At 45.1% G+C, this 17,812-nt stretch overlaps 1 protein-coding gene across 26 annotated transcripts in view; it reads left to right on the forward strand.

Moving 5' to 3' along the window:
- LOC107141895 (Scm polycomb group protein homolog 1) overlaps positions 1-17,812 on the forward strand; it is a 158,934-nt gene that overhangs the window by 127,060 nt on the left and 14,062 nt on the right. For 18 of the 26 annotated variants that reach the window (XM_048815650.1, XM_048815635.1, XM_048815637.1 and 15 more), the window contains 4 exons: positions 1,726-1,917; positions 9,013-9,207; positions 12,340-12,405; positions 13,454-13,596. In XM_048815650.1, the coding sequence (XP_048671607.1) occupies positions 1,726-1,917; positions 9,013-9,207; positions 12,340-12,405; positions 13,454-13,596 (596 nt within the window). Of the gene's footprint in view, positions 1-1,725; positions 1,918-9,012; positions 9,208-12,339; positions 12,406-13,434; positions 13,597-14,645; positions 15,764-17,812 lie in introns of those variants that run through there. The other 8 variants (XM_048815653.1, XM_015485184.2, XM_015485181.2 and 5 more) reach the window with 3 other exon arrangements.

Genomic DNA, 17,812 nt, shown 5'->3' on the forward strand with positions numbered 1-17,812 from the left:
CTTAAAAAAAAAAAAAAAAAGAAAAGAAAAGAAAAATGTGAAAGTGTCCCATTCCTCTGAGCCTTATGCATACCTCCTCCAGGAATACTCAAGCTAACTCTGCCTGAGTTTCTGGTATCTCTCCTGTCTCCTGGCTTACTCTCCCATAAAGAAAATATATGAGTATGTGGCTTTAAAGGCATTTCAGAAGGAGTAGTGTGAGGGGCTTGGTTGTGACAACAGGAGTTTCTTCAGAGTGCCATAGTCTCCATACTGGTTTTAGGGAATTACTGACCTTCTCTCATTTTTCTGACTTCTTTGTTTCCGGTTCCTAAACCAGGCACATACAAGGGAGCTGTGTCCCAAGTCAGAGAGGGAAATGGCATTCACTTTCTTTTCTACTGACAATTTGATTCAACAGTAGTTTTTTGCTCTCACTGAGAGTATTTACTTTTTCTCATGTGCCCTGCTTCTGTTTCAATTTTCCTAAGTCCAAAATTCTCTTGGTTTTTTTCTATTGGTTTGTTTTTTTTTTTGGGGGGGGGGGCGGCGTTAAATGTCTTTATTAGTGTATTTAGTTATACATAATAGTAGAGTTCTTTTTAGTATTCTTTCTCATCAAACCTATGAAGCCTTGACCTAAAGCCTTCCAGTCTTAACTATAATGCTATTCTATAATACCCTGTTCTTCCTCCCTAATGAGTTACCATAACCAGCTTCAGGAAACCCAGCTGACATGGAAAACCCCATAAATCACCAAACTATTCTTTTAGCAAACATTTATGGAGCCCTGACCATATGTGAGAGGTTATTGTCAGATACTAGCTAGGAAAGGGGAATAATAGAAGAGACTCAGGTCTGCACAGGGGGAAAGAAAGAATCAAAACAGCTAATTGTGACAAGTTTTGTAATAGAGAATAGTGTGGGAACCCATGCTAGGGAGTAACTGGCTTCATGGAAGATGGGGACAGACAGAGAGGGAAATGTTCTAGAAGGCTGGAAACTGTTGGGAAATTAAGTCCATGTCCCTTCTGAGGCTAGGCCACTCTCAAGCCTCTCATTTGCTTCTGTGCAGTAACCTGAAGGGACTGACCTTTACCTCCTCTTTAGCTGCTCTAACCCTGCTGGTTCCTGAGAGTGACCTATTTCCCCAAGTCTCCATTTCTTCACTGCCTTCAGAGCCATATACTCAGACCTTTTGCTTTTCAAATTTTATGCTGATATTTTTAGTAGAAATAGGAAGTATAATAAAACCAATCGTGAAACAGTTTCAAATGTTGCCAAAATTCAGTGCTTTTATATAGATTGGAAATTGTGTGCCCAAGCCATTGCTAGTGATGGCTATATTCTCCTCTTCTGCCCAGCTTTTCTGTTCTTGGGCAATTCTTGTGAAAACAGCTCCCCAAATGAACAGATTTCCTGGAAGAGGCTCAATCAAGTGATGGAGCAGATAGAATTATGTTCACAGTTGTTTTCACAGGTTGAGTGAAATCATTCCAGAGCCCTAAGGGTGCAACAGACCTGGCCTGGCCACTCCCATTATTGCATGCCCTTTGGAGTTGAAGGCAAAAATCAAAGCCCTCCAGGGAGGGAGGGAAAGGGAGGGAGAGAGCAGCCTGAGCACTGATTGCCTTTGTGTAACCAGGTAAGCCCAAGACAGCAGCTGGCTGGACAACCCCTGCCCTGTGCCATGCTACACTGTGCTGCTCAGCTGACGTACATGGTTCTATTTACTTAACTCCACAGCCGTGTTTGACCGAGAACAGCACACCCTCAACCTCCCAGCAGTCAACAGCATCACCTATGTCCTCCGCTTCCTGGAGAAGCTCTGCCACAACCTTCATAGTGACAATCTGTTTGGCAACCAGCCCTTTACACAGACTCACTTATCACTCACTGCCACAGAGTACAGCCACAGCCACGACAGGTACCTACCAGGTAGGAGTTGGGATGGGACCTGGGCTGAGAGGGGGGTAGGACTGGCAGCAGCACCTTCTAGGGCCAGTTCTCAGACCTGCTAGCCTGACATCTTTCTGTCCACATCTGCAACACATCTGGGAGGTTTTGATTTCTTGATATCTTTATGCTTTAGGATTTTGTCTTCTGTTCTTGATTACTCTTCTTTCCTCTGGACCCTTATCCCTAGGAAAAGCTGGCTTATAAATCCCCCCTTCTGAGCTCCAAACAGCATGTGGAACCACTGTGAAATCACAGCGTACTTCCCAGGGTGAAGCTGGCAGCAAAGGTCTAACACAGCTCTCTCTCACCAGCAGGAAGGTTTAGTCTCAGGCTGGAGATTGAAAAACTTGCTCCCTGGTGATTGGCCATCATTCTTTCCTTTGGCACATGGCCCTAACTCTTTTAGCACTGCCAGTCTAGCAAGTCAATTCAAGTTCCTGCTATTTCCAACTAGGCCGGAAAATAACTTTTTTAGTTTAACATACCAGACTCACAATGGGAAAGCGGATGCCACGTGGCTAGGTCAGTGACTAAGCACTTCCAAGAGAGGTTGAAGAGTGAATGGAACTCACATCTCTAATCTGGAGTTCAGGACGCAGAACAGAGTGGTTGAAGGAAAGCTCAGCCTAACATAGCAAGGTAGGTCACTGTTGAAAGGGAGAAAGGCCTTTTAAAAGACATCTGTGGACCATGTCCCAAGCGGAAGAGCTGAGAAGAGGTGTGGTCAGTATGGGGTTGTGCTGTCTACCCTTGGGAAAGAAAGCACAGGTCTGAAAGGTGCCCCTCAAGGCTTGTTCCTGTGGCTTCTTCTCTCTTCTTTCTTTCAGTATAGTTTTAATGGACCACTTCTGACTTAAATGCTACTTCTGGAGAATGTCTCAGGGAAGTGACCATTTATTTGCCCAGTCCTTTTCTCCCCTACCCCATCTATACTTCTGCACCCAAATGAGCCTTACTTGTATGACTTGCAGGTGGGACAAAAGATAGCTGAATTGTAAATATTCCTGTGGGCGTCAGACCATCTGGTCCCTGCAGCCGTGTCTGTGCCTCCTGTCTGGTTCTTTTCTTCAGGATGAACTTCTCACCCAACCTGCTCTAGATTGCTTCCTTTCAGCATTAGATTTTTTGAGAACAGAAAAGGTATTCTTACCTGCAGTTAGAATGTTGCACAAGACACGGTGGAGTTGGTACAAACAAAGGCAAGTTTTTAAATATCTGCAGCTATTGAGGAATTCTGAGCTGCATTTCTGTCATGAAAGCTGGGTCTACCTGATTCTAAAAGCAGGGATACATAAGAGTGGGTAGCTTGTCCACAAGGGTAGCTGTTCATTTAAAGAGAAAAATGCTTCTGAAATAAATAGGATCTCGGAATTTTTAAGTGGAATACTATCATTAAGAACTGGAAAAAGTATACTGGCAGCAGCATTCAGAGACTGGGCCTGAAGTCATGAATGTGGTTTGGGACTGGAGTATGACCTTTCCTGGGAATTCTGTTCCAGTTTACTTTTCTCTGATTCATCTACCAGATAAGAGGAGCAAGCTTCAGCCAGACTCTCCCTGCTCTACCAGCGAAGAAAGAGACAATGAATAGGGTGTCATTTTTCCCATTTTCTGCCTCCTTTCCCTTCTCCCACTTTCAGACAGATAAAGAGCCAACTCTGTGCCCTTGTTTACTTTCTAAGCTCAATTTCCTTATAGTGGGTGCTCATCAAATTTTCTGCTCCCACCATGGTTTCTATTTGCTTCCCTGAATGAGCCTTTTAACTGTGCTCAGAAAAGTCAGAGCCTTGCCTGGATTCCTAACTCCTCTGTGCCTTATAAATTATCTTGCCTGTTTGCCTGCTTTAGTGACCCTTTTCTCTGTTCCTGGTCCTTTATCGGTTCTTGTGTTGTTCTGATAACTGAGCTCAATCGTACAAGAGTTGTCTTTTGCTTTGCCCTTTGGATTTGATATTTCTCACTCCTGCCCATGTACCTGACTACATATTTCTACTAGTTTGACATCTGTAGGTACCACCTATGTTTTCTGGGTGCATACTAGAGCTCTCTCCCTTCCAGCTTGTCTCCACAGTACCCTACCACTATGATCTTGGCCTAACTGGTTATATACTTCTAACATGGCAGACAGCCACCAAAAGCTCAGGTAGACTTCATCTTGGATTCAGTTTCTTTGCCTAAATTCCTAAATTGAGACAATTACTTTCTCATTATTTTATTTTGAAAACTTTCAAACCTATAGAAAACTTGTAAAAATAGTACAATGAGAAACCATGCACCCTTCATGGTTTCTCATTGTACTATCACTTAAGTTTGCAATATTTACTTTTGCTCTTCCTGTATGAGTATATACAAACTTCTGTCTCTGTGTGTGTGTATATATACATATATATATACACACATGTATGCATATGTATGTTTGTGTGTTTATTTACTGAATCATTTGAGAGTTAACTACAGATGAGAAAGTTTACCTTTAAATACCTTTGTCTATTTCTCTTTAAAATAAGAATTTAACATAAAAAAATGCAAGAAATTTGGGGCTGGGGTTGTGGCTCAGTGGTAGAGCGCTTACCTAGCACATGCGAGGCCCTGGGTTCCATCCTCAGCACCACATAAAAATAAACAAACAAAATAAAGGTACTGTGTACAACTAAAAAATAAATATTTTTTTAAATGCAAGAAATAAGAAAATTCTGGCTAATATGCAATCTATATCATAATTTTCCCCAGTGGTCCCAGTGATGTCCTTTATAGCTATTTATTTTCAATCCAAGATCCAATGAAGGATCATCCACTGCATTTCATTGTGCTGTCTCCTTAGCTTCCTTTAACTAGAGTAGTTCTTTTGTCTTTATCTTCCATGACATGACATGGACATTTTGAGGGACCAGGCCAGCTGTTTAAGTCATCAAACATTTATTAAATACTCATTCTGTCTTAGATTTTATACTGGACTCTAGGGAGATAGAGATGAAACAGACTCAACCCCTGGGCTCAAAGAGCTGAGAAAGGGAGAGATGTGGAATGTGGACGTGATTAAGAGCATGGACCCCAGGTATTCTGACATAGACAGTTGTGATGAACAATTACTGGGTTGAAAGGAGAGGGGAGAAGATTTCTGGGGAAGTCAGTGTTAGAGCAGAGTCCCTTCTTTAGGACCACATTTACTGAATCAAGGACAAGTCTTATGGAGACTAAGTTAGAGGGGCTCCTTCAGGTCCCCTAAAAATTGATAGTGATGGGCCCCACCAACTGTTTGTTTTAGCAGTAACTATTTTTTAGCTATAACTGAAGTCCATCTAGAATTAACCTGTGGGTCTTCTATTTTGAGATTTCCCATGTTCCTCTCTGATAGAGGAGGTGGTTCACTTGTTCCAGGACAATGAGTTTCTTGTACCTTTCTTTCTAGTTGCCATCCTGATCTCCAGAGTTAGTGATAAAGTGGTTCTTCTGCCCAAATCCCAAGACTCACTGAGATTAAAGCCAAGTAAGAACTATGAAGTCTCTCAGGGTGCCTCTCATCACCATGTAGGTTTCCTCATGGAATTGTCAAGAGTTTTCAGGAATCACACGTTTGTGGTTAATTGAAGCACATTGTCTGGCACATGTGCAGTTCCCAGATGGCTGTACTCTTCTGCAGACCAGCTTAAACATCAAGTTTGTCAGGGAGAAACTTGGTCTCCTCATCTAAAAGGACCCCCCTATTATTGTCTGCCTGGATGCCCTATTCCTTTCCTTTGTAATATTTATAAGAGTTTAACTTACCTGCATTTTTTCCATCCTTCTCACTAGACTAAATGTTTCATAAGTTGAATAACAATCTTGTGTTTACCATTCTCAGTGTCCATCACCTTAATTGTCACATGGTATTTAACAGGATTTATGGGTGAATAGGCAGGAGAAGATGTGGGCCACATGGTTCTTTAATACCTTCAGCTTGCACGAGGATTGTGTTTGTATCTCCAAGTCCTGTGCTGGTCTGAGAATTTTCTTGGATCCATAGCTCTAGTTCCATACTTACTCAGTAGTTCCATACTTACTCAGTTCATTCTACAAGGGAGAGGTAGGTGTGAACATGGAATCCTTGAACCTCAGAAGTAGAAAATGCCGTAGAGGTCACTGAGTGCTTTTCTGACCTCTGCTTAAATACTCCCAATGACAGGTTGCTCCTTTTTTTTTTTTTTTTTCTTTTTTTTTGGCAGTTGATTCTATTTTCAGACTAAAATCTAAAATACCTAATTTATTTATTTTTTGTACCAAAAACTAACCCCAGAGGCACTTAACAACTGAGCCATATCCCCAGCCCCTTTTCTTTTTTATTTTGAGAAAGGATATCACTGAGTTGCTTAGGGCCTCATTAAGTTACTGAGACTGGCTTTGAACTGCCTCAGCCTCCCAAGGCACTGGGATTACAGGTGTGTGCCACGACACCCAGCTAAAATGCCTTCCTTTTGTGAACTGAAATCTGCCTTCTTTTAACTCCTGCCCCTTGTTCTACTTTCTGCATTCCAAAAGAACAAAAGCTATCTGTAGCCCTGTTCCCTGCCCAGGCTGCCATTGGGGTATTTGTCTCCCATGACTTTTCTCCAGAACATTTGCCTCCCCATGCCCTTTCCCCATGGCCATGATCTCTAGGCTCCTCTCCACCATTTAATTCTCAAGTCACTTTGAGAAAAGCTGCTTCTCCCTGAAAGTGAGTACATGGGTAAGGGCCTCCCCGCCTATTTCCCTGTACCCAATAGAGTGGCAGCATCATTCCACTACTTGTTGAATGATTATTGCTGTCGTGTCTCCAGCATAGCAACAATAAATTTAATTTACATTGATCGTAGAAGACTAAAGATTTTTCATCTCCATCTTATAGATGGGCAAACTGAATCTCAGAAAAAGGCACTGATGATTGACAAATGATCATTCTAGAAGTAGAACTCATCTTCCAGCCCTAACCTCAGATACCTGAACCAGTGAAACTTGTTTTAGTAGTAATTTTTTTTGCAAAGGTAAGACTACATTAACCTCCAGTGTATAAAAATTAATAGAAACTGGAATGAGGCCCAGAGCCTCCCTGTGGAGGATCCACAGATTCTGTGAGCACAATTGGAAAGTATCACTGTGGTCTTCTACCCTGACCTTGTCCTACCCAAAAGCAGCAGGACCCATAAGATCAGCCTTAAAATGTCTAGGGCCTCTCAGAGCTTTGGCATGATGCTTAATTTTTCTAGTATATCTCATTAGGACAAGATTTAATGATCTTGCCTAGTCCAGATGCCACCATCCAGATGTTCAGACCCCTCAAATCACAATCCAGATCTCAGCATCCTTGGTGCTGCTGAAAGAAAGAGATTCCCACTTGTCTGCATCAGCATCTGGTGAGCACTGGCACTGTTGTCATGATTATGTGTCACAGCTGTTGGCCTCTGAGGCAGACAGCAGCAGGCCTGGAAGGGTGGAATGGCTGGAAGGGTGAGGTAACTCTATTGAATGGCTGGAAGGGTGAGGTGACTCTACTGAGAACTGCAGAAATTAGATCAAAACAATTTTTTTTCAAAGTTTGATTTGCTACTCCAACTATGAATAATAACAAAGTAACAGTTTCTCACAACCTATTCCATGTTCTCATTTAATGTTCTCTGTAGTACAGAATGGTTTTCCCCAATTTTACACATGAGGAAACTGGTGCTCAGAGAACAAAAGCAACTTGCCTAGGATAACATACCTAGTGAAAGGCAGAAGCCAGGTGTAGAACCCAGGTCTCCCACTTCTTGGTTGGTTCATGTCTCAAAGTGGAACTGCTACAGATTTCTGGAAAATCAGAAGCCTCATCTGCAGAAAAAAAGTAGGCATGGTGTAGGGATCCTGGAGCCTCAGAAACTTCTTTCAGAACTCCTTCTAGGAAAGGGCATCCACAATTAACCTCCCTGTGGAGAGGAATAAGCTATCTGATGCCAGATTTGACTTTGAGCACATGATCGCTGACCAGTTTTAGGTATTAGGAAGTTGTCCTAAAATTTTAAATCATCTTGCCAGTGAGGTCTTACTGTGTGTCAGAAAACAAATTTAGTGTTTATCAGAGTCCCTGAATGAATCCCAAGCATTATCCACACACTTGATTCTAAAAATCATGAAGAACACTGATATGGTCTGGTACCCAAGACCCCCTCCCCATACAGAGGATGCAGTGGACAGAGCTGAAGAATTAACTTGGCCTAGGTAGAAGCTGGTTACAAGAGGGTGTCAGCTTTGGGTTCCTGAGTGCTGTGATTGCATGCTACCGCCTGATGCTGGGACATGGGCTAGGTGTAGAAACATCAGGGTGAGATTCCCTTTCAATGGCTTTCATAGCCATTCGTTTCTGACATTCTCAAGCCCCTTGTAAGGCTACCCCTTATGTAGATGGGTTTCCCATGGTATAGGTGAGGAGACAGGTTTTCAGGGAAGCACTCTGCTAAGTGGCAGAGCCAAATTCTAACCCTGATCCTCATCTCCAAGCCCAAGCTTTCCCCAGTGTACAACCCAAGCTTCCCTGGAAAGTTTCTGTTGAACAGGGTAAATAAAAACGGAGGTTACAAAGTAGGAGCAGATGATCCTTTACAGACAGGCCTTTAACTGGGCATCAAGCATCATTTCTGAGATGTCTGGTGGTTCAGCAGAGGTCAGCTTCTAAAGGACCCTCTTCTGAGCAAATGTATCCCTTCTGGTGATAGCTAGTGGCACCCCTATCCCTGCTCTAGAGCACCTTGTGACTAAGGCAGTTTCTTCCATGCTAGAGAGACTCCATTTTTTAAATAAATTTTTTCTCTTTATCTATAAAATCTTAGGACATCCAGGCAGAAAAAAATCTTAAAGACTATCCAGTCTAAGAAGAGGAGTCTTTAAGCAAGCCAAAGTCCAGAAAGTGACACTGAGTTTGGTTAAGGACACCTGGTGAGAGTTGGGGCCATGACTGACACACAGGTCTCCTGAGTCCCAGCCAAGGATTTATGTCTTGTTGCCTCTTGTTCCTCTCAGCTGGTATTGAGAACCAACACTCTGAAAGCTCACCCCTGCTCTACCCCTGGTTGTATTGTTTTCCAGGTGAAACCTTTGTCTTGGGGAATAGTCTGGCCCGGTCCTTGGCACCACACACAGACTCAATGGACTCTACGTTGAATCCTACCAACCTTGTCAGTACCTCCCAGAATCTTCGAACTTCTGGGTACCGGCCCTTGCTTCCCTCCTGCGGCCTCCCACAGAGCACTGCCTCAGCTGTGCGCAGGCTATGCTCCAGGGGTAAGATGACCAAAGTTTGGGGCCTTCTGTCTCCCTCCCTCCCTCCTCTTTTCCTTCCTCCTCAACTCTGGGAAGCCAGAGGGAACCTAGCTCTGTTGCCCCCTGTATGGTGGTGGGACTGGGACTAAACCCACTATTATGCTTGGTATCAGGCACCTGGAAAGCAATTGGAATCTGGGGTTAACTTGAGAATAGTAGAAACTAAAAGCCAAAGACTGGGAGACAAAAGAAACAGGAAAGACTCATTCCATATGTTTGGTGGGAGTATATAAAAAAGAAATCACTTTTTGTCTTGTAAGGGAGACAAACACTTAAAAAGATAATTATAAAATAATATCGAATGCAGTGACAGATATGCTTTGAATAGTATGAAAACTGCAAGAAGAGACACCTAATCCAGCTTGGCATTTAAGGGAAGCTTCCTTGAGCAAGTGGTACCTTGTCTAAAACTGTGTGAATAGTCATGACAGGGGTAAGAGGGTTCCAGGAAGAGGAGATATGCAAGGACAAAGGGATAGGAGATAATATGGGTGGCCCCAGAAGTGTGTGCAGTTTTATATTGCTGAAACATAAAATGTGATAACAGGGCTTCACAGAGCAAAGCCTGGAAGGGTCAGAGCATGTATCACTGGAGACCTTAAATGCCATGCCAATGAGTTTTAACATTATCCTGCAGGCAATGTGAAGCTACCAGAGGCTTTTAATTAGAGACAAGGCATAGACCAAGTTTGTGTTTCCAGCAGGATTCTGCCTTCTATATTGTGTATGGACTTGAGGAGGGACACACTAGAAGACCAGTTACCAGATTTACAAGAGTGGGCCAACCAGAATGATGACAGCCTGAATTAGTGACAGAGGTTTAGAAACAGAAGAAAGTTATCCGTGAGATAAATGTTGTCAGAGCTAAGGATTGTGAGAAAGGAGGGAGTGGAGAATGTCTTCCAGGTTTAGATGTCTGTCTGTGGTGGCTGGAGGGAAGGCAGTGCCATTCACCAAAAGAGAACCAACCATGGAAAAGTAGGAACAGAGGGAGCCAGTTCGAGGGTCAGTGAGGACACCCAGCAGGCAGCAGCTGCCCAGGTCTGAATGTCAGAAGTACTGAGCTGAAGGGAAGTGTTTGGGAGTCATCGACATGTAGATAGTAAAAAGGATAAGGTGAATGACTTCCCACAAAAATGTGTGGAATAAAAAGAACAGTTGAGCAATGATGGCGTCCTGGGAACCAATAAAGTACAGGAGGTAGGAACAGAAAGAGGAGCCTGCCAAGGAGGCAAAGGAACATTGAGAGTAAGGGGAAAAAGAAGTTGATAGTGTGGTGGCCAGGGATACAAGCCGTGTTCTAAGGAGAGCACAGCTGAATATGTGGTCACAGAGGGACTGAGAAGTATCTGTTGAGCCAGTAAGTAGTTATCTTAGCAAGAGTGACTTCAGTGGTGGGAGAGGTTGGGGTCATATCAAGGGGAGTTTAGGAATAAAGAAAGATTGTGGGGGGCTGGGGAATATTGCTCAATGGTAGAGCACTTGCCTGGCATGTGTGAGTTACTGGGTTTGATTCGCAGCACCACATATAAAATAATAAACTAAGTAAAAGTTTATTGACAACTAGATATATTAAAAAAAAGAAGAAGAAAGAAAGATGGTGGTGAGAGGGCCTATAATTCAAAAGAAGTTCTTTTAGAGTTGGAATACTCAAGCATGTTTGTCAGTAGACAACTTGAGCTTTCCAAAAAGTTAAAAGAATATAGGGAAGAGGAGAAAACCTTGCAGGTAGTGGGAAGGAAGAAAAATCAAAGACATAGACAGGCTTAAGCGGGGTGGGGGTGGGGGAATACACCTTCTCTAGGGTAAGAAGGAAGATCATGTCCATCAGTGGACAGAGAGAGGGCTGAGTAGGGGAGGGCTTAGGAGTGCTGAAAGATTGGACCAGTCTAGGAGAAATGGATCAAGTAAGGGAGGATTTACAGGAAACATCAGGGGCCCAACTATGCTTGGAGAAATAGTTTGCCAGTTTACAGAGCTGTGGTTTTCTTCTGTGGTTATTAGTAATCTAGATATGGAATGAGAAAAGACAGTTTGAGAATAGGGTTTTAAGTTAAGCTAGTAAGGCAAGATGGGGCAGGAATGGAGCGTATGTAAGGAAATCAGTGGAGCTAGGAGAGTGAGTAAGGTCATCAGCTACTGGTTGTGGACAATGCCGAAGAATGTGATGCAATGCCTGTACTGAACGTGAAGTCTCAAGAGAGTTACAAAGATGAGAGGTTGGTGTCAGCAAATGGAATGTTTAAAATTCTGAAGTTGCTGGGTGTGGTAGCACATGCCTATAATCCCAGTACCTCTGGAGACTGATCACAAGTTCAAGGCCAGCCTCAACAACTTAGCAAGACCCTGTCTAAAAAAAAAGATCTGAGTGGGTTGCTCAGTAGTTAAGGACCCTAGGTTCAATTCCTACTACCAAAAAATAAAATCCTGAAGTAGACTTGTTCCAAGTGATGGCAAGAACCAGACAGTGGCCTTGGCAGTAGGAATTTGAAGTAGACTGGAGGTGAAAGTCGCTGGAGTCATGGTAGTTAAATGGATCACTTCTAAGGATAATGGAAGGAATTGGTGTGGGACAGAAAGTGTGAGCAAGTACCAAAAGGCTTCATTTAACAAGGGGTAGTAACTTAGAGATCTGTTATATAACTGTGACCAGGAAAAGCAGATGATTAGGTCCATTTTTGGCCTCTGAAGAACATTTCATAGGTGGATGATCTTAGATTGGGGAAGCAGGAAATTGCCACCTCCATACCCCCAGCTTGGCCTCCCCCAGCCCAGGGACATGTGAGGTATGAAAAAAAATAGACTCCATCAGCAAGATCAGCAATGAAAGGTGACCTCGGGAGAAAGAGAGTTTTCATGAAGACTGAGTCAGGAGAAGAAGCCTGTGGTATCTCCCCACCCCCACCCCAGCCAGGTGGCAAAATGGGATAGAAAGAGACCTCAAGTAGAGGTTGAGCTGAGAGCTGATTTTAGCCTCACCTCCTCTGCCTTGTGACTGGGGTAAGTTGTCCCACCTCTCAGGTCTCCCATATGCAAAGTATTCCTCATGTGGGAAATAGATATGCTGCTGATACCAACCTGTTCTTTCCACAGGAGTGTTAAAAGGATCAAATGAAAGAAGGGGTATGGAATCATTTTGGAAACTAAATCATTCCCCAGGTATGTAGGGATTTTCTGTGATTGTTGTCTTCCCCAAGGCCTGTTTCTGGGTGGTGCTTTGAGATAGGTTCCTCTCATGACGCTGGCTTCAGATGGCACTGTGGCCTCCTAGGATCTCCACTCTTCCTATGGAACACATTATGAGTCTGTCTGCCAGGTCATGGTCTAAACCTCTTTGACCCTGAAAACCCTTGTAAGACTAGAGGATTCTATTTGGCCCTAGAATTATTTGTTTCAAAGAATTTAGATGTTGAGTCTATCCCCTGTCTTCTTTCATTAATCCAGATTAATTATGGGTTTGTTAGTCTGGTCTCTTGTGGATGTGCCTCACCTGCCTCAGTCAGTCACAGAGACAAGCAGCCTTCCTTGAAGGGCAGCCACCAGTTGTACATATTAGGGTGAGAAACAGGGGCCTGAGATAAGCTGTCTGCAGAAATGGGAGTAGAAGACAAAGCCAGGGCACTAAAGTATCTCCTTCCTAGCTGTATGGTCTTGGGCAAGTTTCTTTACCTCTCTGGACCTGGGTTCCCTTCTCTTTAAACTAAAGATGGCGAGGACCTCCTTCAAGGGTTGTTTTAAAGGTGACTTGAACTGACAATGGTGAGGTTCTTTATAATTTGGAATACTGATCACCTATCTGATCACTTTTCTCCACCACCACCGTGGTGTAGACCACAGCTGTCTCCTGCCTGGATTTTTATAGTTTCTTTTTTAACTGCTCTCTTGTTTCACTCCTTCCCTTCTAATATGTGTCATCCACATGGACCTTGAAAGGATCCTTTTGATTTTAAGCTGGTGTGTATCACTCCTCTGCTCAAACCTACCTGTCACTGAGAAGAGCCAGTGGTTTTTAGTGCCATACAAGGTCCTCTATTAAAGTCAATTTGACTTTCCTTCTGTGGAAGAACTCATGACTCCCAAGGCTGCCTCAGTCCCTCTGCTCATGCTCGACTGCCGCCGAGCACATCACCTGCAAGGCCACTGAGTATGCCCAGGGAGTGGTGAGGACATACCCACCCGCTATGGTAGGCGCCTTCCTCTCCTGCAGGGTCTGACCGATACCTGGAAAGCCGGGAAGCCTCTCGACTGAGTAGCCGGGACCCCTCCTCATGGACAGTCGAGGACGTGATGCAGTTTGTCCGGGAAGCTGATCCTCAGCTTGGACCCCATGCTGACCTCTTTCGAAAACATGTAGGTGCCTCTGTCTGACCTCTCCCATGTTTACTAGAAATTTTGCCACTGTAGCCTATAGACTTTTAAAGGGCATTAGCTATCCATTTGTTCCAGGTCCTTTGAAACAGAATGCAGGAGATGCCATAGAAACATAGAAACAGAATCTGGGGTCTCAGACAGACCACTGGGCATTATGTCCACTTTATTCAACGAGTGTAGGATGATTTGGCCACATTCCTGCCGGGTTTGTGGACTGGGGCTCAGCTTCAAGCACAGGGACCTCAGTCCCTTCTCCCAGAAGTTTGCTTTCCCACCTGCCTTTGCATGAGAATCAGGGGCCTCAGCCCAAGTTTTTAAAGAATTCCTAGCAAGTGACCCCACACACACACCTTATCAGTCCCCCATCACCTACTTGCTCCTCTGTGAGCCTTCAACATCTCTTGAAGTGACCCTTTGGCTCCATGGCAGCATTGCCCCTGATCCCCCAGCTCTGACCATACTCCTGATTTGGGTCTCAAGCCTGCATCTCCTCAGCCAGTGCTGCTTGATACTTTTCTTTCTTTGGGCACTTAGAGTAGGTCACTGCTCCTTTATGTCTTTCACACCAGGTAGGTTTTCACAGTGACTAGAACAGGCCTGAAGGGCATGCAGCTGTTCAGTGAGTTCTGCTTTGGCCCAGCTCACGCAGAGAAGCCTCTGCTGCTCAGGAGAGCTGATGAGTCACAGAATAGCAGTTGAGGGTCAATATAAACACAGGCCAGGTACACAGACTGGGAGGTTTCCTGGAAGAGATGGAGTTGAGCTGGGTCTTAGGCTTGGAGGGTGGGGAACCACCTCCCAGGAACACAGTACAAGCTTGTGTGAGGATCTAAGCGACTGCTTGGTAGTCAATGCCTGGGGAAGAGGGATGCTCAGAGGCAAAGGGGGAGAACAGGAAGGCTTCAGTGTCCCAGCAGCATGACATACTCCATGCAGTTGGCACTTCTATGGGTGGCCTTTAATCAGAACGTGGGGCAGTCAGACCAACTAGGCCTCTGATAGCACCTCCCCACTACCCCCATCTCCAGGAGATCGATGGCAAGGCCCTGCTCCTGCTGCGCAGTGACATGATGATGAAGTACATGGGTCTAAAGCTGGGGCCTGCACTCAAGCTCTCCTTCCACATTGACCGGCTGAAGCAGGGCAAGTTCTGAACAGGAGGCACAGCCTAGACAACGGAGTGGTCGGGCAGATGGGGCATTCTTCTCCTTGGAAGAAGGCTACCAGCCTGCTCCTAGGCACCTCACTGGAGCCCAGGCCACTCCAGGACTCCAGGAGGCTATGTGGAGCCACCACTGCTACCCCCACCCCTCTTGCCATGATGAGTCCTTCCATGAAGGACCAAGGAGGGGCAAGTATGGGCCTGGGGCTGGCGCTGCTCTTCCCCTCAGCCCTGCCATGGCTCTGAGGTCCCCTCTATTTATTTTTTAAGCCCAGCTATCCTCTCACCAGGAATTTAGACTGAGCACTGTCCAAGTGGCAGAGGAAGAGCCCTTGGACCCCCCCTACCCTGCCGCTCTCCTCCTGGGTTTGGTGTGGCATCCCACTGCCCCACAGTGCCTGCCTTCCCACCAGATCCCAGACTCCACAAACTCATGGTGCAAACCTTTACCTTTTTTAAAAAAGATCTTTTCTTATTGCTAATTTATTGTTTCTGGACTTGGGCAGACACTCTGGGTAATACTTCTCTTGCAGCAGACACTGGGTTTTGAGAGTAGGGATACTACCCTGCCCTGGTCCCAGAGAGGCTCCCAATGGGTGTAGCCCCTTTTCAGAGGACACTGCCTAGGGTGCTTCTCTTTGGAATGGACAGACCCACGTGCTCCCATGGGGAGGAGAGAGTCATACTGTCTGCCTCTCTCTGCCCCCAGTGGGCCATTTGTAGCCCCAGCCCTCCTGCGGGATGGGAGCTCTCCCACACGGTCTCCACCACAGTTCCTTACCCTCACCAGAACTGCTGCAGAAAATTGGGCCTAATGATTTTAGGCCAAAAAGGCCCTGTGGTTGGGGGAGGGTCTCTAGGCTGGAATGTTTGCCTCCTCGCTGTCCTGTGCTTCCTTGTAAGCAAGTCAGCAGTTCAGCTGCTCCTGCTGCCATCTGGACTTATTTTATGTCAATTTGTTTATAAATAAAAACCAATACAGATGCCAGTGTCTTTTTAATCAGTTAACAGTTAAGTCACTCTGCATTTAGTGAGCAGATAGATCACTCTCCTCTCCATCTTGATTTTCACATACATAAAATGAGGAGCTTGGACTAGACGGTCCCTAAGAGCTCTTCTAATCCCAGCAATCCTACACAACAGGCTAGCTTCCGGAAGCCCCCAAGGTCCCAGCAACTGACTAGCAGGACAGTTGTGTGAATCCATTCTCTGCCCTCAAAGGGCTTTGCTGTGGTGCAGCTGGACAGTGGGGAGCCTAGCAGTTGCACCATATGGGGCAGTAAGAAGTAGCATGAGAGCCAGCAACTGTGAAGAGCCTCAGCTGGCTTCATCCTCACCCTCATGCTTATGACAAAGTTTAGGGTTTTCAGGAGCTGGAGAGAAAATATAAGGAGCAACTGCTCAGTGCAGTGTAATCTGTTATGGTTTGGATCTGGAACATCCCCCAAAGCCTCATGTGGTGAAGGCTTGTAATGTTCAGAGGTGGGGATGTGACTGGATCATGAGGGCTCTAACTTTATCAATGAATTAATCCACTGAAGGATTCATAGCTGTATGAATTTAAGATGTAGCAGAAACTATAGCAGGTATAGTTGGAGGGAGTGTATCCCTGGGGGCAGGCCCGTGGGGACTGTATCTTGTCTTTGGCTCTGTTCTTGGCTGTCATGTGCTGAGCAGCTTTCCTCCACCGCATCTTTCTGCCATGATGTTCTGCCTCACCTCAGGCCCGGAGCAATTGACTTGGCCAACTAGGGACTGAAAACAGGAGCTGAATAAATCTTTCCTCCTCTAAGTTGTTTTTCTCAGGGATTTTGTCAGAGTGACAGTTGACTAACACTGACCATAACAGTAACAACACTTGTATAAACCTGTGCCACACAAACTGCTCTTTAGGAATTATAGTTATCTTACTGAATCTTCACAACAAAGGAAAAGCTCAGGTCCCACAGGCAGGAAAGGCCAAAGAAGAGTTTGAAGCCAGCTTACCTGACTGTAAGGCTTAGATTCTTGCCTGCTTGCTATGGACCCTTGGGTGGGTCATTTCCCTCCTTTAGGCCCATCAGGCTATGAGTGGTTTGGATGAGACTTCTGCAGGCTCTACCAGCCTTCACCAGTTCTTGATGTTCTTGATAGCATAAATAACTGGTCATATCCTTTCCACTTGGCCACTATGAGGTTCTAATCACAGTCACTGAAGCAGCCAGTGTCAAGGCTGCCAAACTACAATAGTCCCTCTTTTCTATACTCCTGAGCATGAGGCCCTGGGTGGCTGTGCTGTTCAGTCAAGATGCTCCCAAAGAGGGCCCGACTGAACTTGAGGAACAAGCTTCTGAACGTCCTTACTGCCTCAAGAGACTGAGACATTGAAGCTAACACCTGTATCTGAGCAGGCCAGACATGCTGTGAGGCTGGGCCTCATGGAGCTGAATGGACACCCTCACTTGCTCATCACCAAGAGTAGGCACTTTACTGATGTTCAATTTTGAAAGTGCTTATTGTGCTGAGTTTTATGTATATCATCTCATTTAAATTTCACAGCCCTTTAGGATAACAACTATGTTCCCCTATCTTATAAACACAAAGACAGCTTAGAGAATTCAAGTAATTGCCCAAACTCCACAGCTAAAAATGGGTACAATACCTCACCTTACATCCAAGGAATAGTTCAATTTCAAGACTCCCATAGGGGAGGCTGGATGCAATCTGAAGCCCTCAGACAGGAAACAGCTGCCAGCAGGTGGGGCAAGGCAGGCCTTGCAGAGGCTACAGTCACCAGGATAAACAAGAATTGTTCTCCTTGGCTGCCCAGGTGATGGCTTAGGTACAGGGGATGGACATCAAGGAGAAGGCAGGACTCACCTTGGCTTAGAAGCATGATGCTCCAAGATTGCCAAATCTCTTTGAACAATATGATAGGCATAGTTTCCAGGGTCCCTGTGAGGGCCATGCCATTTTGAGGCACTGCACTCAAGAAGCCCATAGTTTAGGATTCTGAGACCAATTTATTTACAGGTAGGGGACATTTTTACCATA

Source organism: Marmota marmota, unplaced genomic scaffold (assembly GCF_001458135.2).
Source record: "Marmota marmota marmota unplaced genomic scaffold, marMar, whole genome shotgun sequence".
Classification (NCBI taxonomy): domain Eukaryota; kingdom Metazoa; phylum Chordata; class Mammalia; order Rodentia; family Sciuridae; genus Marmota; species Marmota marmota.